The following is a 23,896-nucleotide window of genomic DNA, read 5'->3' as shown; positions in this document are numbered from 1 at the left end:
GTTCCTGCTGGGACTTAAAAAGACTAGAGCAGAGGTGTCAAACTCTTGCAATGAATGGCACAAGACCAGGCCTATAGACCAAATTGGGCACATGGAACTCCTCCCACCTTACATGCTGGATCCAGCACCCACTCTGGAAAGGCTGGAGCAGGGACTATGTGTGGTTCATATCACAAATGCCGCGTGCCCCCATCTGCCAGAACTAATACCACCTGAATGGAGTGTGGCATGGGCAGAAATGGCCTTTGCCAAAGCCCTGGGCATCTAACTGGCACAGTGTAGGCAGCATTCCCTCTCCCCTACAGTTCTAGGTGCCTCATTGTGGCATAGCACTATGGGAGACCCCCAGTGCTGAATGCTGCCAGAGACATGGCTGCAGGCCATATCCAAAGTATCCATGGGTTGATGGTTGCTGATCCCTGACTTACCCCCTAGTAAGTTCATATTACTGTACTGCTGTGAAGTCCCACTGTATTAGGTGCTGTAAAGTCATATAGAAGAAGACAGTTCCTATCCTGAAGAGCTTAAAATCTAAATAAATGAGATAGAAAAAATGGTTCCAGAAAGGAAGTCATATTATCCCAGTGTTTAAAAATAGTGAATTGAGTAACAGATAAGAAACAACCAAGCTCCTACAAGAAGACTTCATTTGGGATGTAAACTCACTTGTTCCAAGATTGCATAATTCCCACTTAAAACATCTGGTTATAGTCATTAACACAGCAGAACAGGGCTGAATAATATCATGATCAAATGAATATATACAATTTTACATGGAATTTAGATGTAATTTTTTTCAAAAATACAAATATTATAAGGTCAAATAAACTCTGCATTTCCAAGTTAGAAAGTTATTGGCCTCTCTCAGCCTTATTTTAACTGAAGATGTATCTACATTTCTTATCTTTATTAATTAGCTACGTTAATTAATAAAGGTTTATAAACCATTTTCAAAATTGAAGCGATTGCTCCATGCTTAATTTCAAATGCTTAACTTTCTGCTGATCAAGCTGTAGGTGCTCTATTCACCTCTGACTAAATCGATCAGAATCTTTCCATTGGACAATCAGTTTTCAGTGTTGAGAGACCTGCCATGCCACTATCCACAATGCCACATTCCTTCCTATCTTATACAGGTGTAACTCTCCCATCTCACCAACCATGCAAGTCCAGACATATTAAGGTCTACAGAAGCTCTGTTCTACCCTCAAAATCAGAAAGAATGGGATGTCTCATGCAGATCTTATACATCAGACCAATTAAAAATCAGCTCCTTGGGTTTTTTGCTCAGCTACCATCCCTGACATACTAAACTGTGCTTGGGATGAGTATGTGTATACGTCCAGAAAATCACAATCAATAAAATCACAATAATTCTATATATATGTAAAAAGGCTTAATCCGTCTGTCTGTCCGTAATGCTCTTGGAGTGCTCTGATTGCTTGTCTTGGCAGCCAATCACAATGCTTACTGAAACAACCAATCAGAATGCTCCACACAGAGCACTGCACAGAGCGCTGCCATGACAATGGGGACAGAGGAAATAGAGTGGAGGGTGCTGGCCTCACCCCTGACCCTGCTCCTTGAAGGCGGCAGGGGCACAAGGTGCTGGTGGAGGGGGACAGAGGGGATAGCAGGGCAAGCTTCTCCACACCCCGCCGACTCCTGCTACTGGGAGGCAGCAGTGGCGTGGGGAGGTGGATGGCAATGCTCTCTCCCTGCCTACCACCTCTCCCCATCATGCTTGACGGGCAATTCACTAGTGCCAACTATAGAGTCACATGTTTGAAAGCCAAGTGAGACCATTATGATTTTTTAATCCAGCCTCTGATATAATACATCATAGTTCCTCAGAGTGGGGGTGGCCGTGATGGAACTGATGAGTCAGGCTAGGATGGGAAGCATGAAACAAGGCAGTAAAAGAAGGAAAAAAGATACACAGGACCCTCTGCATCATTTCTGCCCATATTTTCCCCCTTGGACAAACTCCTCTCCTTTAACACATTAAGAGGGAGATCAAGAGAGTGGTGGGCATCCATGCATGTTCTTTCAATACAACACATCCAACAGCTAAAACTTCTCTCACCAGATTTCTCCAAAAGCCAGCACTGCCGTCTTGTAAAGTAGGCAAGTTTCTGCTCCAGCAAACTGGAAATATTATTGTACTGAATCTTCCAGTGTGACAGCAAATACAAGCTCTTTCTGGGGAACGTAAGAGATGGTCATAATTACTTAAAAGGGATTGAAGCTGGGCATTTGGATTGCTTATTACTAAATAGGATTTTGTTGTTGTTTTTGTTTCTTTTTCTTCTTTTTGAATTAATTAGAAAGGAAAAGCATTTTAATATCAGCCAACACATCCAAAAAAAGGATCAAATGTGATACTTCCTGTCTCACAGTTTTCCAGCAATAAACCTGACCCTGAAACATGATACTGTGACTGAATTTTTCATGCTAGATCAACAATCTTATATAAGAATGGAATTTCCTAGAGTGCATAGTTAAGAATTTGAAGCAAATGTAAAAATTTAGCTACACTTCACGGTTATTTTCATTAAATAAAAAATAATGTTAACAATTTGTACAGAATGTATAAAATCATGCCTACCTAAAACTCAGCATACAGATGCTAGTAATACACAGTGATTTTAATTAATGAAAGAACACAATGACAAGAGATCTACCAAATTCAAAGCAGAAGTAAGGTGAGTGGCATCTCCTTTAATCTTGCAAGTTCTCCCGTGTTTTCCTCCAGTGCCGATTGATGGAGGGGCTGTGCTTGCAGCTCACTTCTGATTGGCAAGGAGGTGAAAACTGCAGTTTTAAATGTGGTGCTGTTTTTGCCTCCTCCCGCCAATTGGCTAAGGAGCCCCAGCGGCCCTGGTACTTGTTGCTGATTGGCAGGGAGGCAAAAGCCACATCATGTTTAAAACCATGGTTTTCACTTCCCTGCCAATTAGGAGGGAGCAGTGGAGCCCCTCTGCCAGTCAATGGTGGGGGAGGGGCATGTGGAGGAACATGAAAGTTTAAAGGAGATGCTGTACATCCCTCTTCTGTGAATTTGGTAGGTCCCTAACAATGACCTAGATACTAACTACATTTCATTATAATCATGGCTTGTAAAACAGCCAGAGAAGGCTAGGATACAATGTACAAAGTATCTGAATTCAGGAACAGCCCTCTCATTTTATCTCTTTCCCACAGTTCTTTGATTATGATATAATTGCTACAGACTGGGATTTTGGTTTTTGAGTTATAAGTTGATTCTGGTTTTCTTTCTTTCCTGTGGACCTGTATTTGACACTGGGCATTAAAATTTAAGCTTTAACATTTTGACTCTACAGCCCAGCAAAGCAGGTAAGTACACGCTTAACTTTTTGATTAGGAGTCCAGGAATAACAGGACTCATATACTGATTTTTTTATTATTCTTTTAGAAATAACACAATCATGTGTTTTAGTGGGGGGTTTTCCATCATTCTGGCATCTTGCAGGTGCTGAAAAAATAAGTAAGGTATTTACTAGTCAGAGGGGACCAGCAGGCATTGGGAGAGTCCCTGTTTCCCCGAGCACTAGCAGGAGTGACTAGGAATAACAGTCACAAGCTGGCAGAGGGTAGATTTAGGCTAGATATCAGGAGGCGCTACTTCACGGTCAGGCCCTCTAGGATCTGGAACCAACTCCCAAGAGAAGTGATGCTGGCTCCCACCCTGGAAGTCTTTAAGAGGAGGCTAGATGAACATCTAGCTGGCGTCATTTGACCCCCAGTACCCTCCTGCCATGGCAGGGGGTCAGACTCGATGATCTGCTTAGGTCCTTTCTGACCCCTACAAACTATGAAATTTGAACCCAAGCAGTAGAAAACCAGAAAGATCTGCATAGAGCTCAGAATTGTAGAGCTTCCATTGTATACAATTGTGCCTTCAGAGTTCTGGCAGACTAGGCTCTTTGGGTAAATGTGATATCTTATTAGACAAATAAGTAATTGGGAAAATTGTTCTCTGCAAGCTTTCAGGCACAAACACCCTTCTTCAGGCATAGGGAGAGTCTGCTGTTGTTTTGTGTTCTTTTAGATGAAATGGAAGTCAATATGGAAAATACAGGTCTGTGAAAATGCAGATGTGTGGCAGTGGGGAATGAGAGGCAGTGATATGAGCTAATAGGTGAGAGACAGGTAGGTGTGGGAATGTTGACCTGGTGATAGAAAGTAGAGAGGTTATTGGATAGCAGGGAGGTTATATTGTACCATAAGTCCAATGTCTATATTTTTTAGGTCATGATTTTTTTTTTTTTTTTTGCATCCAGTCAATTTACAAAGTGAAGTTTGTAGGCCTGTCTATGAAAGATGCTTTGTAAATTCCCTTTGAGGATTAGAACTGAGAGATTGGAGAGAGAGTGGTTGTTTTGAGACGTGCGCACCACAGGTAGTTAGGTATTTTTGTCTTTGAATGCGCACCAAAAATCTGTCATTCTGGTACACACTTGTCGTTTGGTCTCTTACATATATTTTCCATCAGGACATTTAGTGCATTGGATGAGTGCTGATTTCTGCATCAGCCTACCTACCCATCTTGGGCAGTCCACCCACTTACTAACAAGGCATAGCAGGTGAGATAAGTAATTATGTTATTCATTAAGCAGGAGGCTGCCCTTCATGCATCCAGCTATACCAAGCAGTACACACATACTTCAAATTCCCCTACACATGTCCCACACCTCACAGGTGTTACTACCATTGTCAGCCCTATATACCCCTGGTGTTGAACCCTCTGGCTCCTGTTTCTCTGCAACATGCAGGCACCAAGTTCTCTTGGTAACTGGCTTTCTGTGCCTCTCTCTCATATGCCTGGCTCAATGCCTTTCTCCTAGGCACCTGGTTCTGCACCCCCTCTAACGCCCTGGGCTTGTTGCACCCGTCTGGCGCTCTGGGCTCTACCAAATCATATGCCCTCTCTCTCTAATCACTAATAAGGGCTCCAACCTCCTTCTAGCCTCATCCCAATCCTATGGGGGCAAACATGAACACAAACACAATCCCCTAGGCTATAATTTAAATACTAACAATAACAACCATGCTATTGTTGTTACCTGGAAGACTCCCTGTAGGCATGTAGCACCTACATAGCAGAGAGAGCTAGGTAGGGAGCGTTAGGTTTCAAGTAGCTTCAGCAGACAGAACCTCTTTCCATCAGCTACCAGAGAGAATGTCTGCTAGCTACAGCCTGGACTTATATGTCCCAGAACCCTGCCTCCTGCCAGTCAGGTTATGTTGGCAGGTATGGCCAATTACTCCCTTAGGCTATTACCCCAGCAACCTGCAGCTGGTGAGCTGTTTGGCCTGCAGAGCTCCCTGGCCAGGCTTCTTCAGCCTTAAGGAGCAGGCATGTCTTAGTGTCCTGCTACCATGAGATGTATTGAATTTCTGGAAGTGCAGGTATAAGATCCAGGAATGCTGATGGTTCTGTAGTTGGGTGTAGTTATTGGGGGGTGGGGGTGGAGATGTGTTGGCAAGTTCTGTATTTCTTGTCCTGGCATGGTCTGAATCCATTTAGTGTGCTTTGGGTTATAGGAAGCTTGCTTCTGGTGATGAGATTGATGAAGTTCAGTCCTTGTTTAAAGGCTAGGATGGGTGATTCTGGAAAGATCTCTTTAAGAATTGGGTCTTCTTCTAGTATGGGTTGTAATTGTTTGATGATTTTCCATATAGTTTCCAGGAAAGGGTGGTATGTCATAACTAATGTGTGATTCATGGGGGTTCTGAGCCTTTCTGGAATTCTGGTCTTAAAGCTCTCTGTACTTCTTCCCTTACCACCAAGAAACAAGACCTGCCCACTCATTTCTTTCTCTGTGTACCTCAAAGCCCATGTTGCAGTTGACTTACCAAGGATACTATTTGACTCCCAACAGATTTAGAGAAAACATCATTAAACTGAATTAAAATGCATCTAGTATCCAAGGCAGGGACCTTGATGCCATAAATATGTGAAGCAATTAAAATAATTAAACTCACCTAAGCACGTTCAGGTAGAATCAGAAAGGAGGGACGTGCTAAGGGTTACAGGAAAGTCAGGGATGTAACCTCTACTCCTTTCAGATGCTCTTACCTCTAGAGAGAAGGAGGTCTGGATGAGATCCAAGCAAAACTGAAATTGTCTTTTTACCTTTGCTTTGTAGCTACATCTTTGGGGCAAGGGGTGTCTTTTATATGTTCATAAGGGAATGTAAAAATGATCCTTAAATAGGTCAATTCTTTATTATTTGAGAGTGCCCTTGGCTTCTGGCTTAGTTGGAGAAGGCAGATCTCAAGATGAAAGGTAGAGCATAGGTTAAATCAACAAGTAGCTGTGCAAGCAACAAGTAATTCAACAGGGAATTCTGGAGGAATTTTTCCTTTGAAAATGTAGGATATTAGGATGACCTGCTAGGTTTTGGATCAAATCCTAGGCAAGGGACAAAGTCTTAAATGTTGAAACTTTTTGAAATGTAGTATTTGTGGATGGGACCAAACCATATCCAGTGCCAGTGTTTGACACTGAGTGTGATAGAGGCTTGTATGTATATGTGATCTTTTGGAGAGCTGGACAACATGCATATATAATGGTATCAAAGGACTGTAATGCTTACCTGCTAAAGCCACACATCTTTTTATCTTCTAATTCTACTAAACTATTCAAAATTTGGATTACAGTACAATCTTTGTATCAGCTTTTAATACCAGAGAATGGTAAAGAACAAGAGCTTTAGCATAAGTGCATTAACAATACCTGATTCATTCTGCTAAGATAATTACTTTAGGTGATTATGCTCCTTTAAAGATTCTTCTACTTCTAACAGAATGTGTTTTTATGGCAGTGAAGATGGTGAAGCTGCACTTCTATATCATGGCAACATCTTGAGACAGGGGGTGGGAAAGTTGCTGCAGCAACAGCACAAGTTATATAACACTCCATTCATTCAAGGATGAGTAAGCTTGTTTTCAAGGGGTGCACAGTCCCTAGCTCTGTGCTGCTGTCAGCTTATCTGGCTGCTTGCAAAGTAAAATACAATCTGAAGTACTGATCATGCTTTTTTTTCATTCTTCTTAAGGATCCAGTCAAATTTACTGTGCAAAATAATTAAAAAAATAGAAATACCAGATTGTAGATATTACCTAACTTTAACGATTTTCAGGCACTAAGAAAAATCTTATTTTACTGTATCCAAAATATGCTATGGGCTTTGCAGAATAAGTAAAAAGACATGGTGCTCTGTAAAAAAGTTTCTGAAGCCTATATTACTTACTATACCACACAATTAGGTCAACTTCTATAAACTCACCTCTAGATATTGAATATGTTTGCTGAGTTAACCTGTCTGTTAAGCTCCTAGATTTCTTTGCAGCCTTTTCAAACCTGGTTTCAGTTCTGAAGAATTTAGGAACCTTATGTAGCTAAAATTAAAATGATGTACTCGGAATTCAGGAGTAGGCAGTCACAAGCTCTAATCCAAAGAGAACTGAAACTTTGATCTGGTTCCAGATTGAGGGATGTATGCTGGCAGACTTGCCTCCTTCCCTTCCTGTCCTGGGTGCTCCTAAACTTTGCAGTCAGAGAACTAACTCTTATGAAACTTCAGATCTCTAGAGTTGCAGCCTCTGATTATCCAAGCTTCCAATCATCCGAAAGTTGTGTATGTACCAAAGTTTTTTGATAGTCCATAAAGATTAGCTTTTTCTGACTGAAGAGCTTCATCAGTTTGATTGCATCTCACACTAAACAGAGAGTCTGAATTCAGATAGATACTAGAGATAGGTAAATTTTAATCTGTCACTTTCCTAGTCACACAGTCGCCTAAGAAGAGAGAAGGCTTTGAAAAAAGCTCTTCTGCATCATAAAACTGTGATTACCTCTTTTGATCCTGCTTGTGTTTTGCTCTTAGGAGATTGTGAAGAATCAGACTGTCTATTCTGACTAACTATCTAGTTTGTACTACCGCACAGTGGTTATGAAAATCATTCCACGGTCCTGTGCTAAAAATATGGTTGCATTTACTCCATAGTTTACCAAAAATTGTCAGAATGGTTTTGTGAAAGATTACTGTCTATGTATCTTGATGCCCAGCTGAGTGCATGCTATTACACACAGTTTGTATCTGAAACAGTTTTGTATCAGACATCTATTTTATATCAGGTAGATTAGCTTCCAGAGTCTTTGCAACTTTAAAAGTTGCTTGAGAATTTTATTGGCAAGGTATGGTTCCTTGCTCATTTCAGGAGCCAGATAACTAACTTACAGAGGGCCAAATACTACAATGGTAGAAGCTGTTCATATGCCCTACCACCATGAGGTATACAAACTGGAACTGTACAGATGTGAACTAATTAGGATGCAGCTAGTGGACAAAAGAGAGCCTTTTCTTTTAAATTGCAGAAACGTATTTTTTTATTCATTTCTACTAACTTTCTTTGCCAGCCACAATGACCTTCATGTTGGGCTTGTATAGCATTTCTAAAACAGAATTCTCCATCACGGATGTGCAGAGGCCAAACCCAACAGAGCACCCTCCTTGTCCCTGGGAGGTTGCAAGTTGTGGAGCTGATGAGGGAAGAAAAGGAAGAATCACTGCATCCAAAGGAAACTTAGGTTACAAAACAGGAATAATTTTCTCACTTTGAGGCTGTGACTAAGTCTAACCTCAGTTCCCATGCAATATAAGCCTTTGCCATACTGAGGCAATGGGATCTTTTTGACAAAATAAAGAGATTTCTGGGTGGGACTGTGGCATCACTCTAGTCTAGACTGTTTCCCTGAGAAATGAAACAACTACAAGGAGCAAAAACCACATGTGGAGTCTTAGCTGGATTCTTCAAGTCTCTGCTGTGTCAGGGCTGCATACACACAAGTGCAGACATTTGGTTCTCCAGGGATAAGTAGCAGCGGCACATCATATAGGAGCATGAGGAACACCTGAATGTGTCCTGTTGGTCTATTGCAGGAACAAGGATGGGAAGGACAGCTGGATCCAAACCTCTCCAAATTTGATGCATGGACTCAGAGAGCAGTGGGGCTGGAAGGAACTTGCAGATGTCACCTAGCACCTGAGGCAGCACCAGCCCTATGCAACCCATGGGGAATGAAACCACTGTATAACCTCTGCCCTGACTCGGGGAAAGGGCCCTTGGAGCATGCTCAGATCAGAACCTACCTGGATGCTCTGGAGCCCAGGACTTGCTTGGGGTTTGATACCCTGTGAAATCCTGAATTCAGCCCAGGGTTTTTATGCACTGCCATAAAAGGCCTCTTTTCCAACCATTGCTCTGGTCAGTTCCCTGGTGCAGTGCTTCCCAAACTTTTCCTCAGCAGGACCCTATTTCTGGCCCTATTTCCTCAGCATGGTGCCCTACTCCCAACCCAATACCCGCCATGAATGACTGGTCCCTCCTGCAACTGGTGGCATTGCAGTGAGGCCAGCTAGGTGGGTGGGGGAGAGCAGTGACTGCCTGGAGATGCCAGCGGCAGCTTTGGGTGGTGGCCAATCTTGGCGGGGGGCATGTGCCTTCCCACACATCGCCTATGCTACCGCCTTACCCCCACAACCCCATCTGCTGATGTTGTGACCCCGTTTGGAGTTGCAACCCACACATTACCTTAGTAATTGAGGCTCAGCAACCTGCCCACAGGAGGGGGGACCTCAACAAGCCTGGTTTCCACCTGAGACTTACAACACTTCACAGAAGCAGGACATTGGCTGCTGTGGCTCCCCTGGGGCAGATGAGGGTATAAGGTCCCTGCTGTGTCAGGGCAGAGTTTAGATCAGGGCTCAGAAGGGTACCAAAAACCCCCGTAACCTCAACTTGTAAGATGTCAGCATGCCAGGGGTAGAGCTGCAAGGGGCCTGATCCTTGTTGCGGCAGCACAGTCCAAGCCCCTTCCTCATGGTCCACCCCGAAGCATGTGTGCCAAGCAAAATGCCTTGGGTTGCCCACCCCCGCATTTAGTCCCTGTCTGTGGCCCCATCAAGTCCAGGTACCTCCTGGTTAACTTCCTCCTGGCCGTGGCCAAGCCGGCTGTGCATTTGACCAGGAAGGAGGCTCTGGCTGGGAGGATTCCCAGGGACTGTGGGGCCACTTTCCTTGCCCTGCTTCACTCCCACCTCGGAGAAGAGTACAGGCAGTCCTTGGACTTACAGCATAATTGGTTCCTGAAAACCGTGTCTTAACGTGAAACGTTGTAAGTTGGAAACGATTTTCCCATAGGAAACAATGTTATAAATGTAGGGTTGGTTCCTGACCAAGGCCTGATATCCTATTTTCATCAAAAATAACCCAGAATTTTGTACTCAATTATAGACGAGTAATATCGCTAAATTAATGTTTTTATATCATTAATAGCTATCATATTGATTTGGAAGGACTTCTTTGAGGTGACTTTGCTGGACTTTTTGAAAGGCTCCTGGTTGGATTTTCTGAAGGGATCTTGACTGGAGTCTTCTCAGGAGTCTTGGCTGCAGGTTTTTCTGGATGTCCAAGGAAGTTTGGACAGATGTCCTCTAGGGAGCTGGGCGAGACAGTGAACTTGTTTGCTGGCGTGGCGTCAGATCAAGCTTCTGACGTCAGAAAGCTGAATCAGGGCTTTAATTTATAAACAGCATCAATGTAAAACGTTGTTAACTCGAAGTGTGTTAAGTCAAGGACTCCCTGTACTACAGGGCTGGCTCCTTGGACTCATCTGAGGGCCGGTGAGCGCTGCCCGGGGCGCTCTGCTCAGTGCCAGTGGGGATCGCAGATTGCCCGCAGAGGCTGCTGGCCATGTCGGCAGCGGGTGGCAAACAGCAACCACCTGCAGGCGTCACCGACAGTGTTGACAGCTCCGTTTTGCAGGGGGTGCACCTCCACTCTCAGGGGGTGCACGTGCACCTCCTGCCGCCAATTGTTTTGAACCTCCGACCAGTGCTCCCCTCCTTGTTTTTTTTCATTATTTGTCCCCTCCCAAAAAACTGTCTCCCCTTTTCCCTGCAGCCTCCCCGACTGAGGGAGGCCAGGGCCCACGTGTTTGAAAGGGGGCCGGCCAGGCGTGTCCACTGGATGCTCGGCAGGGGGCGGCCGAGAGGCTCCCTCAGGCGGGCCGTGCCCACGCCCGGCGCGGGGCAGGAGGCAGCTCAGGGCCCTGTAAGCCCTGCCCGGGGGTCGGGGCCTTCGGGCCGGGCGGGCGCTCGATCTCCGGCCCCGGGGCTGGCAGCGCCTCCTTCCCTCCCTCCGTCCCTCCCGCCGTCATATGACTGCCGACTCCCCCGCCTCCTCGCCCCTCGGCCCCGCAGCGCTGCGGCGGGGATGCAGCCGCCGCCCGCGCGCCCCTCGCCTGCACCCTGAGCCGGCGGCGGCGGCAGCATGGCTCCCACCCTGCTCCAGAAGCTCTTCAACAAAAGGGGCAGCAGCGCCGCTTCCCCCCCGCGCCGCGCCCCGAAGGAAGGACCTGCCTTCAGGTGAGGCCCGGGGCAGGGCGGGACGCGGCTCTGCAGAGAAGCGGCCCCGCACGCTTGGCTTTGCCCGGAGCCGGGGGCCGCCTCCCCCGCTGCTCCCTCGGGCCAGCGGGTTTGGGGCAGCACTCTGGGGGCCGCCCTTTTTGGGGCGCATCTACACGTGCGCGTTAATGCTGCACATTAAGCATCACTGCACGCTGTGCATTAGGGGCTCCTGTTGGGTTTAGTGCCTCATACCGGAGGTATTCCATGGAGTGCATTAATAAAAGCGCACCAATGCATGTGCAGATGCACCCATTGTGCATGTTTGCCACCTGTTTCAAAAGGGACCCAACCTCCTCCTAGAGCCTGGTGGCTGTGCTAGCCCCCAGCTGGGTAGGTGTCTGGGCTCTGGCGCTGCCTTGCCTTTTAGGGTCTTCACCTTTATTATGTGCAATGCATTTGTTTATTTATTTTTGCTCTGTTGCACCTATAAGTGTGCGGTTGCTTGGGCGCTGCTGCCTCTGCTCCTTTCTTCCCCCCCCACCCCTCGGGATGAAACAAGGTCTAGCTCCTTCCCTGTGGGTTTAGATATTTTAAGGGTATTCTGCATTTGCTGTAAGTGCCCCAGCTTCCATTTTTTTTTGGTGGGGTGTGGGCTTGGGCCTTTGGGATTGCTGTTAAGATCTCCAGGGTTTTGAACATGCTGCAGTCACTGGGCCACAGATGCCGTAACTCTGCAAGCACAGAATAGAGATGTCTGAGGTAGGCTGCAAAACGGATGTCAGAGTTGTCAAGGGTCTGAAGGAAGAGTACCTGCCTTCAGGTGAGGCGTGCCTTTGTTCCCAATTGACTTAAAACAAAGGCTCTAATATGCGAGTTGAGCAAAAACAAAACAGAAATTAGAAATAATTGTGAATTGTCATTTTGGTACTCCCCTATCAACGCCCTTAAATAAATAAGTTTAAACATAAATGCAAAGGAGTAATAGGAGCATAAACTGCTGCACATAAATAACTTCTATACCTCTGATCAGTTTCTTCAGCTTGATATCTGTCATTTTACATCTGAGTTTCAGTCTCCTCGTATTCATAACTCTTGTATAGTTTATAATGCTTGCTTTGGTGGAAAATATCACAGAAGGCATTCTGCCTCTGTCCTAGTTTGTGTTTTGCTGCTAAGGTAATTTGTATGAAAGTTGTATCAAGATATTTACTGGCTTAACTTTAGGGGACACATCAAAATATTTAGTGGTTTAACTTTTTAATAGAATGAAGTTTCCAAATTATTTTTTTGTAGTTGACCTGTCCCTAGCATGTGGAATATCTGGCCTCTCATCACTGCATGTTACATGTTTCACAAATCATGGCACGTGAAACTTACACAGTGACTCCAGGTCCTAGATATGTAATTGATCTGACACTACATTTCTGTTTTGTTTTTTAACCCTCAGGGACAACGTTTTGAGCAAGCTGAAAGATTGGAATCTTGTCACTTTTTAATCTCTTGTCTAGTCACAAGACCAAACTAGTCATGGCCAGCAGAGCGATTGCATTATGTGTGTCCAGCAAAACTTCACATATCATCTCTCTCTGCTCAACATGAGTAGACTGGTTGTGTGAGTAGATAATGTATAGAGGTTGATAAGGTTTCTGGCTTCCTGTGCATGAAATGCAAAGAATGTTGGGGAGGGAGAGTGTGTCTAAGGAATGGTTTGTGGGTAGTGAAAGTACAAATGGCTACCAACATCTAATCTTTTTTACTTAAGAGGTGGTCTGCCTGGGCTTCTTGCCACCCATATGGAGCCAGTTATAGGCTCAAGGCCAAAACTGGGTCATGTCAAATTATGATTAGATATCTAGGTTCTAAGTAGTTCCTGTTAATGTGCTGGGTCACTGGGTTTTATTCTTGTTGCCGTACTATATCCTAAAACGTTTGTTAGTGCAGCAGGCTGATTTTAAAGTGGCTGTTCCCAAATTGTACAGTCCCTTCATAATTCATAGTGTGGGTTAATGTCTTGAGAGATACCTAGTGGACAGGGGAAAAAATTTGAAAAAACAGTGGAGTTTTCTCTGAGCCTAATTGCATATAAAATGAACTTCTCCAAACAGGAGACTTTACCTCCTTCATATCTCCTACGAAATATGAACTTTAATTTTCTACCCAGGAGATCTCTTACAATCTTTTCTCCAATGTCTGATGAAGAGTGTTTGCTCCTGAAAGCTTGCACTTAAAGAATATTTTTTACAAAAATCTAGTTGGTCTAATAAAGGATACCACCTTTACCACAAGTCCTGAATGCTTTTTCCTCCTCTGCCACACGTCCTGAATGCTTTTTCCTCTAGACCAATACAGCTACAACCTGAATACCTGAAAAAAAACATAACCATTTCTTCCGTATTTGCATTAAGGACGCTGTTTCTAATTAAGAGTAATTCTGAATAAGTTGTGTTGGTTTTGGAAGCTTAAGTTGGAAATCCCTCTGCAGATCTGCTTCACGTGAGCAGACCATTCCACAGAACCTCACTGAAATGACTGAAGCTTACCCATATGGAGCTATCTCCGGATCAGAGCCTATATTAAAGTAAGGTCTACCTTTCAGAGCATATGTTACAAACCTAAATTTTAGAATAGATTAATATTGTGTTTTACTGAATTTTTAAAATTCAAACAGATCCAAACTGCTTTTATATGTCCCTGTGTACCATGGGTATTTGCTCTGAGATGTGGTCTTTCTTCTTGTCCTCATACTCTCTGGTTTTCTCTTCTTTCCCCTTCCTTCTCCCATTTCTATCCATCCTTTTTCTTACGTCCTTGGAATGTCCAGAGTGTTTATGCCTGTTAATATATTACTTATCTTTTTCCACACCCCACCAAATGTTTCACGTCTCTTCTTTAAGGAACCTTTTTGATGGTAGTTCATACCTTAGTTTGCAGAGAAAAGGGCAAGGATTCTGGATTATTGACAACAAGCACCTGAAGGGCAGTTTATAAAGAGGCTAGAGAGAGACTCTTCTCTGTGCCCTTAGGGGACAGGGCTAGGGGCAGTGGCCTTAAACTGCATTAGAGGAAATTTAGATTGCAGAACAGAAAGAACTGTCTCACTATGAGGGTGGTTAAGTATTGAAATCAGCTACCTAAAGAGGCTGTGGAATTGCCATCCCTGGAAGTTTTCAGGAGTGGATTAAACAAACACTTGACTGGGTTGGTTTAGCTAGGGGTGATTCTGCTTTGGGCAGGGGGTTGGACTAGATGACTTCATGAGATCCCTTCCGGCCCCATTTTGCTATGATCCTGTGGCTAAATTCTTTTCTCCCTTCCCAGTACTGCTTCTCTGGCAGTCAGCAGCAAGTATTCTGGGGTCTCTCGGGCTTCTGGCATCGTGTGGTTCAACAAGTCACCTATTAGGACAAATCTTCTAATGCAAACGGGGAGAGAGACATATGGCTGATACATGCAGGGAGATGAGCAGAAAGAGGTTCTGTCTAATTCTTACTCCCCTGCCAATCACTTTCCTACCCTCCTACATTAAGTAATTGCCTTTTACTGATCAACACTTGGTTTCCTAAGCACTCCCTGTAAAACTAGGAAATAGCTGTATATTGTACCTCTTTCCCCAGGGTCCTGAGTTACTGGGAAACTGATCCGGTCTTATTAAATTTCCTCTACTGCTCCTTGATTAGTAGCAATAGCCAAGGCCTGAACACTGTTTATCTGCAGACTTGGGAAGATGGTACTTCTAAGATGGGGGTGGCTAGCCTGTGGCAGGGGCAAGCTTTCTGAATGGCCCATGGCAGATTGGGAAGGGGACAGGCAGCAAATTAGCAGATAAGAAGCAGAAAGCAGAGTCATAGATTGCAGAGAAAAGTATTGTAATGGTATTCATAGAGCAGAGCTAATTTGTGCCATGCCTGCCATAGCCATTGCCCTCCTCTCCCCCACCCCTTTCCCCATTCTAGGATTTGCTTTTGGAGAATTGTATTTACATCTAAGAAGTGCAGATAACTCCATTTATAACCAGAAAGCTTGTTTTCTTCAGAAACTAGAGATGGTGAGAAGGGTGAATTTACTGATAGGTGAATTTCTCAAGCCTTGTTAATGTCTGTGAACGTGTGCTGTTTTTTTTTTCTTAATAACTATATTTTTCGCTTTCCTTCCTTTTCCACTCAGTAAATCCATGGCGAAAGACCCATACCTCCTAGCTAAGGTAAACTGTAGCTATTTCATGGTAAAAGAGGTTTGGGTCCTATATCTGAATATGGGGACACTAGAATGGGCCTACAGCTGTTGAAATGAAGAGAGGGGGAATGTAGGAGTATTGGGGTTGGAACACGTTTATCTGAAATGTCAGGGCTCTCTTTCCCCTCCTTTTGATTAGGTTGGATAGTGGGGCAGGGGAATATTTACGTTGGGGCTTAAGTGCAAATTATAAAGCAGTGGGTACCAATGTTTTTGTTCCTAAAAATTGGCCCCACACACTCTTCAAGTGCCACTGATCCCATTCCCCTACACTGCTCCGCTTTCTTCTCCCTGCTCTGTCTGCCACTGCATTCTCTGTCCCTTCCCTCATCTGCTTGGTGCTGCATGCAGAGGTTGTGCATGCCACCTACAGCATACATCACAAGTTATGATGTGCTTGAGGAACAAAAGAATGTCCACAGTATAATGCAGTGTGTGTGTGAGCAAATTTTAAATGATTTTTTTTTTCTTCCTGTTATTCCTTGCTATCTTCCAAATGACTCAGTTTTGTAACTAGAAGAAATGTATGGTATTTAAGATGAGAGACACTTAATTGGTTTTAGTTTGGTGTTTGGCTTTCTTCTAGTGTTCTAAGAAACCTTCAATACTTCCTGCAGAAAAACACACATACCTGTGTTAAGACCCCAAGCAATCCTCAGACCCCCAATACCGGATACTGCTGTACTTCAAAGAACAAGATTGGATAATTGATTTTGAACATCATGGGTTGTTTCCATATCCATGTGCTCAACAGAAAATCTGTTAAGATAGCCAGGCACTAGACATGTTGAGCTTTGGAGAGACGAGTAAAATATTCCTACAAGAACTCAAGTATCTCAATGTGAATGTATTGCAGTGAATTCCTCAAATCAAACATAATAATGGAGGATAGCTTTAGAGAGAGGAATTGGGTTTTGAATAAGTTTATTTGTCACACTTGTATCCTGCCCTTTCCAAAAGGCTCAAAGTTTTTATACATCATTTTGGTTCTAAAATAGGGTTTAATAGCAATGTTGGTTGTAAAATAGGGTTTAATAGCAATGTTGTACCATATCTTTCAGCATGGGAGACTGAAATGGGCTTACCATGATCAAGCAGTTAAGGGTTAAAGTTATACAAACATCTTTACAAAGGAAAGTGGGGGCTGGCGTGAAGTTTGCGATTTCCAGGACATGTCAAGGTGGAAAGCAAAATATGTTGGATGCTTTTCTGCATTATCTTTTACATTTGTCAGTGTCTGGTTTGTGCTTCATAACCTCAGTAAAAACACCTCACTCTTGGCAACTGAATGAAAGAATGTAAGAGAGGATATATCTTCATTTTAACACACATGCTATAAAAGATGAAATCATCTTTCAGCTGCATTTGAAACTGGCAAACAGGCCGTTACTTCAGTTTTTAATACCCACTGTTTCTTTTGGTGTTTGCAATGGAACGGATGTACATTGTACAGCATTTCTGGCTGGTAACAGTTTGTTAGCCTTGGTATATGAGATCATTCACTTGGCAGTTGATGCTAGTAATTCCTTTGGTCATAGTGCTGAAATGCTTGGTGAGATCCCACTTGCTAAGCATTATTTCACAGCACTTCATTGAAAGCCTGGCAATATTCCACCCTCTGTAAAAGGAAAGAAAGCAGTAATGAGCTGTGAGTATACTTGTATGTCAGTTGTGTTTTTATTATTGTTAAAAAGATACACACACCAATAAATTCCTAAAGCCTACTTGGGTTGCTTTTGAGCTCCTTACTTCTCTATAAGTAACCAAATAGTACAACAGCAACAAAAGGTGCTAAGCACCCATATGTATTTTTAGGTTTCTAAATACTTTTAAAAAATACATTCCCAAATCTTTTTAAAGGTTTAGAAATGGCTGTTTTGGAAACAGCTTGACTTCAGGCTTCGCCTGGCTTTCCAAAGCAATCAGAGTACAGGCCCAGAACACTAAATGAAGGGTCTAGATCAGGGGTCTGCAACGTTTTTGGTCAGAGTGCCAAAAATATCTACAGCCTCGACTTCTAAGACGTTGGCATGGTGGGGGAGCCATGAGGGGCCCAATTCTTGCAGTGCAGTGCTGTTCCCTTCCCCACTGTCCACCCCGAGGCATACGTGCAAAACAGTGTCTTTTGTGTGCTGTGCTCTGGTACCCATGTTGGGGTTTGCCTACCCCTGTCTAGATCAGAGGTGGTGAACCTGCAGCACGTGTGCCATAACTGGCATAGGCAACCTCTGTTTTGTGGCATGTGGCAGATTAAGGAGGGTACAGACAACACAGCAGCAGATGGGGCAGAAAGCAAGGCAGCAGATGGAAAAGGGAATTGGAGTGGCTCTCAGGCTAACTTGTGGCATACCTGCCAAAAAATGTGGACCTCCTTGCTAACAGATGAAGGATAAGACCAAGGCTTGGAACAAGACATCCCCTTTGACCCCAGCCTTTCCCAAGAGTGACAGCTTCAGACTAGTTCAGTTAACAGAGTACTGCAAACAGTTCCATTTAAGAGAACAGCCTAATAAGGAAATGTTGGAGAGTATGGGCCTTTGAGATGGAAACTGGGTTCCCAGCTTGGGGCTGTTTGGGGTGGGGCGGGGACGAGTCTTTTTTTATCTTCCTAAACGTTGTTTTGGTTTCCTTGTCTGCTCTTGTTGCTGTTGTCTTTTAGAGATTTCTGACTTCTTCCAGCTTTGACACAGGAGTGTTCTTCACTGTCTTCCAGGGTAACAGTTAATGTGCAGTTTGGGAAGAGTCTCACCTCTTTTTCACACTACAGCTGTTACTCATGGAATCCTTGAACAAATTACTTTGTACTTTCATGAAGACTGTCATTTTGACTGCTCTTAATTTTTAAGTGAGTAGTACTCCTAAAAGGAATACAAGCAAGTCGTCTGTGAATACCATGCCAATAATTGTGGACACCAATTACTCATACAGTTCTTTGCACTGAATTCTGAAGACTTAACTCATAGGTGTTTATAGTAATCCTAAAGTAGCCTCCTAATTCTCATGTCCATGACTGGATAGTCAGGCATCTTGCCACATGGTGTACTTGGTACAAGCTAATCCAGAGTTTTAAGGGTGGTAAAAAGACCATGTATCTATAATACACTTTATGCACAATCCACTTTTAAATCAGGTTGTCTATCTTAGTTGTTTTCAACATTTTCAGAGTCATGGCACCCCTGGACCATTTATTTGAATGTGTTGGCATCCCCGAATGAGAACCATTGTTGCTGCTGCCTCAGTTTACCTCAGTACTTCTCAACTGGGTGATGCTGCCTCCAGGTAAAACCGCCCAATGCAGGGCTAGATTAACCCTAGGCATACAAACATGTGGGCCCCTACTTAATACTGTATATTTATATTACTTTTTCACTCAATTATAATATGTAAAATAAGCACAAATGGACCCCTTTTTTACTTAGGGCCCTAGGCATGTGCCCAGTTTGCCTGTGCATTAGTCTGGCCCTGGCCCCATGTGCCAGCTGTGCAGCCAGCCTGGGAAGGGCTGTGGCACATGTTTGTGGTCCTCCTGCATTAGGGCTTTCTGATGACCCTGAAGCAGGACAGGAGAGGTGGCTTGGGCTATTGTCCTTCGCAGTCAGGATGGAACTGTCCCACATGCTTCTGTGTTCAGAAGGAGCATGTGGGGGGGGGGGCAGCCTGAGACTCTGCTACAGCCCAAGCTGTTTTATCCTGCTTTAGGATTATCAGGGGTGAGAGTGGCACATGGTGGGGAGGGAGTGGGGGAGGTAGATGTTGGGGGTACAGGTACTGTGGAGTATGCAGGGGCAGGGGCAAGTAATGGGGTGGGACAGGTGGCTGGGGCAGGGATCAGGGCACTTGGCCCCTCTGCTTTCTTGCTTGCACCCCTGCTGTTACTTGCCCCATTGAAGTGGGGGGTGGAGTTACATAATTAGAGTCTATACATGGAAAATTATAACAAATTTATACTTTTTCCATTTTTAGAATACAAATATTGGGGGTTGTCTTAAATTTGAAATTGTCTTGGTTTCAGGTAAATGTGGTAATTATTTATTATGTGGTACATAGGCAAAGAGCTGTGGGGAGAACACTCAAAACTCTTATGTATAAAATGTCTATAATGTCTACATATAAAAGAAATATATTTAGACAAGTTTGTTTAAATAGTGAAAGTTATGAACCAGTTAAGTTAATGACCAAAACTGGGTTTGGGAAATAAAGTGCATAGCTCATAGAAAAGAGATATGGAAAGGCCCTCAAGAGGTCAGATGTGTATGAAAAGTGAGGATAACAAGGGGCTAGCACCAGGGGTAGCACATGAATGACAGAGTTGTTGGGAGAATGCACATAGCAGGATGAGGTCTCTGTGAAGCTAGAAGGTTAGGCATTTGTCTGGCTATGTCTCTTCTGGGCATTTCCCATCATAGGTGACTGACGGCCATACACTAGTAAATAAACTGAGCCTGGCTTTGCATCTAAAGCAGATTACATGTGGAGCAAGAGATTATTCTTCAACTACAACCTCAGTCATGCATAAAAACTGCCAGTTATTGGATCAGAGTCAGACCATAGGTCCATCTTAACCAATAACCTGTCACAGTGGCAGAGAGTGGATAGGATATGACCAGTGTTTTTGCTGTGTTCCCTTCCCACTTGCAGCCTCCAGCATTTAAGGTCCAGGAAGTTCTGATTCAGAAGCCTTAAATCTGCCCCTTTACTCCCAAGAATTTTTCAGATCCCTTTTTGAATCTGATTAAATTGTCAGCTTCCACAGCATCTTGTGGCAGTCAGTTCCACACTTTAATTACATGCACTGTGGAAAAAAAGAACTTTCTTTTGTTAGTTTTAAATTTAATACCTATTAGTTTCATTTTATGACCTTTTAGTCCTTGTATTGTAAGACATGGTAAATAAGTAATCCCTATTTACTTTATCTTCAACATTTAGTATTTTATAAGCCCTTATGTCCCTGCCTCAAGCATCTCTTTTTTTTTTCTAAACTGAATCAACCCAGCATCTTTAGTGTCTCCTCATGGAAACGCCTCCATTCAACTAATCATTCTCGTTGTCCTCTGTACATTCTCTAGCTCTACTATTTTTTTTTCTAGTTGCATGTCTTTTCTCCTCATTATGCCCACATAGCGCCACTCTGTTTCATACTTACAATTTTTTTGCGCAAATACCATAGTAATATTTTTATATAGGAGAGCTAAGTGACAAAGCAGACTACAATACAGAGTGAAAGGGAAAATATTGTAGAGTTAACTGCTTCACTTGGGCTAGGACTAGATGTTGCATTTATCCCTGGATAAATTGTGCCTGTGTTTTGTCATGGAATAAAAATATTCCCGAATTAGCATGTACACACATTGCCCTTCTAATCATGGTTTAATGAGCAGCTGAATGAAGTGGTGCTTTTCTGCTGTTGATTCAGTGATGCAGTCCTGGGGTACCTGAACAGATGCACTTTGCAATTACCTAGGACAAACTTACGACCTGGTAAAAACAGACATTGAGTTTATCCTAGGTCTGATTGTCCCAGGTTTTGACTGGCATCAAAACAAGCATGGGGCAGTCTATTGCAGATACTGCTTGAATGGTAATTAACTTAAATTAGCCCTGATTTTGGAGGAGAGGTGTATCTGGACCTCACCGGTACTTAAAGTGGGTCTATGGGCTTGTATGTCTGTAAAATGCCAGAATAAAAGGCTATGTCCCTGGAGAAATTCCATGTCTGTTTTTACCCCTTCTTATCCACAATCTTAAAGTTTCCTGGATAAAAAATTTTCTACTACCATTAGCAGTTACTCCTGTTTTCCCCGGTGCAGAAGAGGACTTGCAGTTAAATCAAACTTTCACTGTGAGAAGTAAAACCTAAAGCTTGGGGATCTAAACATTCACTAAAATGTACAGCATTTGGGAGCTTCTTCCTTCCAACCCACTAAGGCTACAGAAATGGATGTCCCCAAGTGAAGGGCATGAGCTGCTTCAGGATGTGTCCCAGCACAGCAGATCAACTTGAGTAGGCAAAATGCACATCACCCATTGTCCCACCCTTTGATCTTGGATGACAACAGACGAAATGCTCCCTACTTCCTACTTCGAGAGATGCGTACCAGAGATAGTCGGGGTGTCTCTCTGGAAATGGAGAACACTAACGTTCCTTACTTCCAGGGCTGTGACCTGGAGATCCTGGGGTATGTCTCTGAAAGCAAGGAAAGCCAGGCTGGTGCTCCTGAGACTCTGAGGGCCCAATCCTGGGCTGGAATTTTCTAGGGCATGCAGGACCAAGCACTGAGAGTACCTGCCTGGGGCAGTTGGGGAGGGCTGGGCAATTCTCTGGGATGTTTGTGCTCTTTCACTATAAAGCAAATAGGTGTTTGTTGCAGCAAAGCAATGCCAATTACCATATTTACACAATATAAAACAAGGGTTTTTGCCCTGCTGATCAGCATGTGTTGGGGGAAGCCCCTCATTTTATGTTCACATGCAAAGTAGAGGCAGGAGCAGGCAGCTGCTCTGGCTCTGGCTCTGAGCCCAGGTCAGGGCCAGAGTCAGACCTGCAGCAGCCTCCTGTCCTTCTCTTCCACTTCCCCTCTGCAGCTTCTACCCCCACCCATCCCCTTTCCTCCCCCTTACTGTCAGGGGCAGCTCATCTCCAGCTGGGGCTGGAGTCTCTCCTGGGCAGGAACACATGGAAATTCCTTCCCCTGCCCAGCCAGTCAGCAGCACTGACACTGCTGCATATCCAGGTAAGGGCTGGGCTTTCACGTGCTATGCTCTCTGGGATGGAGCAATGTCTGATAGTAAGGGGAGGGGGCAGTCAGAGGCAGAGATGGGAAAGGGGAGCAGGTAGAGGGGCAAAGGTTGTGGGGATTTGGGGCTGGAGGGGTGCAGGTGGCAGGTGGGGGCAGGAAGACCGCAGGAAGAAGTGGGTGAGACAGAGGGCAAGGGGGCCGCTTGACTGTCTCCTCCGCCCCTTTTTCCCCGCACTCCAGCCACTGTTTTCCCTGCTGTAGCAGTTGGGAGAGATTCAAAACTACCCTCCAATACTTAGATTCTATACCTGGAAAATTATAACTAATGTATATATTTTTCCATATACAGAATCTAATTATTGGAGGGGGGATCGTCTTATAGTTGGGCGAATACAGCATTACAGCCCTCTGCCATTTGTGGCGTGTCAAAGAGTGGATGTCTATGTCAAAGGGTATGGATGTCCATTTGGTTTTACTTTGTGCTGCTATAAAAACTTTTATGGTGGCCAAAAGGCAATGAATCTGTTTCCATGCTCCAATACTCTGTTTCTGTGACATCTGTTTCCATACTCCAGTGAGGATTCACACATGTGAAATCAGCCTTGCAACACTCGTGTGAGGTAGACAAACTGCACAGATGCTGAGAGGCTAAATGTTTGGATTTCTATTTTGGAGGCAGTATAAGAAATACAAAATAGTCTTGTATACCTCCGTTTATATGAGAATTCTAATATTATAAAAGCCTGAGTCTGTCTGTCGCACTTTATTCGCACTCTGATTGACTGAAGAGCAAATCAGAGTGCAAACAAACATTTGAACAGGAACTTGCAGTGTGGTAGAGCACCACCATGATGGTGGGGACACAGGGAATGGAGGGCGGGACGAGACCAGCGCAGCTGGCCTCGTCCCTGCCCTGCTTCTTGGAGGCAGGGGCAACGGAGCAGACGAAACAGCGCTGGCCTCACCCTACCCTGCCCAGCTCCCTGCAGGTGGCAAGGATGGCACGGGATGGGGGGGGTGAGGCTACCAGAGCTGGGTTTGCCCCCCACCCTTAATCCTTGCAGGTGGTGGCATGGGGAGTGGGGTCAGGATGCTGCGAGGGGCCAAGGCCACTGTCTCTGGCCTCAGCCCGGTTTCCACCCCCCCTTCTGTCGCTGCTGCCTGCAGGGCCCAACGTGGGATGACATGGCAGTGGGAGGAATGGGCCTGACACGGGTTGGGGGAATAACAGGCGCATGGTGGCGGTGGGGGGAGGGGGGGAGAGGAGTAGGCCCAGGCCCAAGGCGGAGGAGAAGCCAACCCACCATGGTGGGGGTGGGGGAGCAGTGGGCCCGACATGGCAGCAGCTGGGGGAGGGCAGGAGAGATCTGCTTCCTTCTCTCAGGCCCGGGCCCACTCCCCCCCATTGGCTCCAAGCCCGGTCCTCTCATTCCCTCGCTGCTGACGGTCAGCCCAGGTTCACTGCTCCCCCCCACCACAGTGGGC

General features: G+C 44.6%; 1 protein-coding gene across 5 annotated transcripts in view; it reads left to right on the top strand.

The window, feature by feature from the left end:
• Positions 1-11,069: 11,069 nt before the first annotated feature.
• Positions 11,070-23,896, top strand: part of FNIP2 (folliculin interacting protein 2) — a 66,669-nt gene continuing 53,842 nt past the window's right edge. The window contains exons 1-3 of one of the 5 annotated variants that reach the window (XM_090036281.1): positions 11,070-11,459; positions 12,889-13,053; positions 13,924-14,019. In XM_090036281.1, the coding sequence (XP_089892407.1) occupies positions 12,992-13,053; positions 13,924-14,019 (158 nt within the window). In that variant the 5' untranslated portion in view covers positions 11,070-11,459; positions 12,889-12,991. Of the gene's footprint in view, positions 11,460-12,888; positions 13,054-13,923; positions 14,020-18,836; positions 18,954-23,896 lie in introns of those variants that run through there. The other 4 variants (XM_090036282.1, XM_090036283.1, XM_090036286.1 and 1 more) reach the window with 4 other exon arrangements.

The sequence above is a fragment of the Crocodylus siamensis genome, chromosome 2, assembly GCF_052110815.1.
Source record: "Crocodylus siamensis isolate JL-2025a chromosome 2, ASM5211081v1, whole genome shotgun sequence".
NCBI classification, from domain to species: Eukaryota; Metazoa; Chordata; order Crocodylia; family Crocodylidae; genus Crocodylus; species Crocodylus siamensis.
This window is presented reverse-complemented; position numbering and strand designations above follow the sequence as displayed.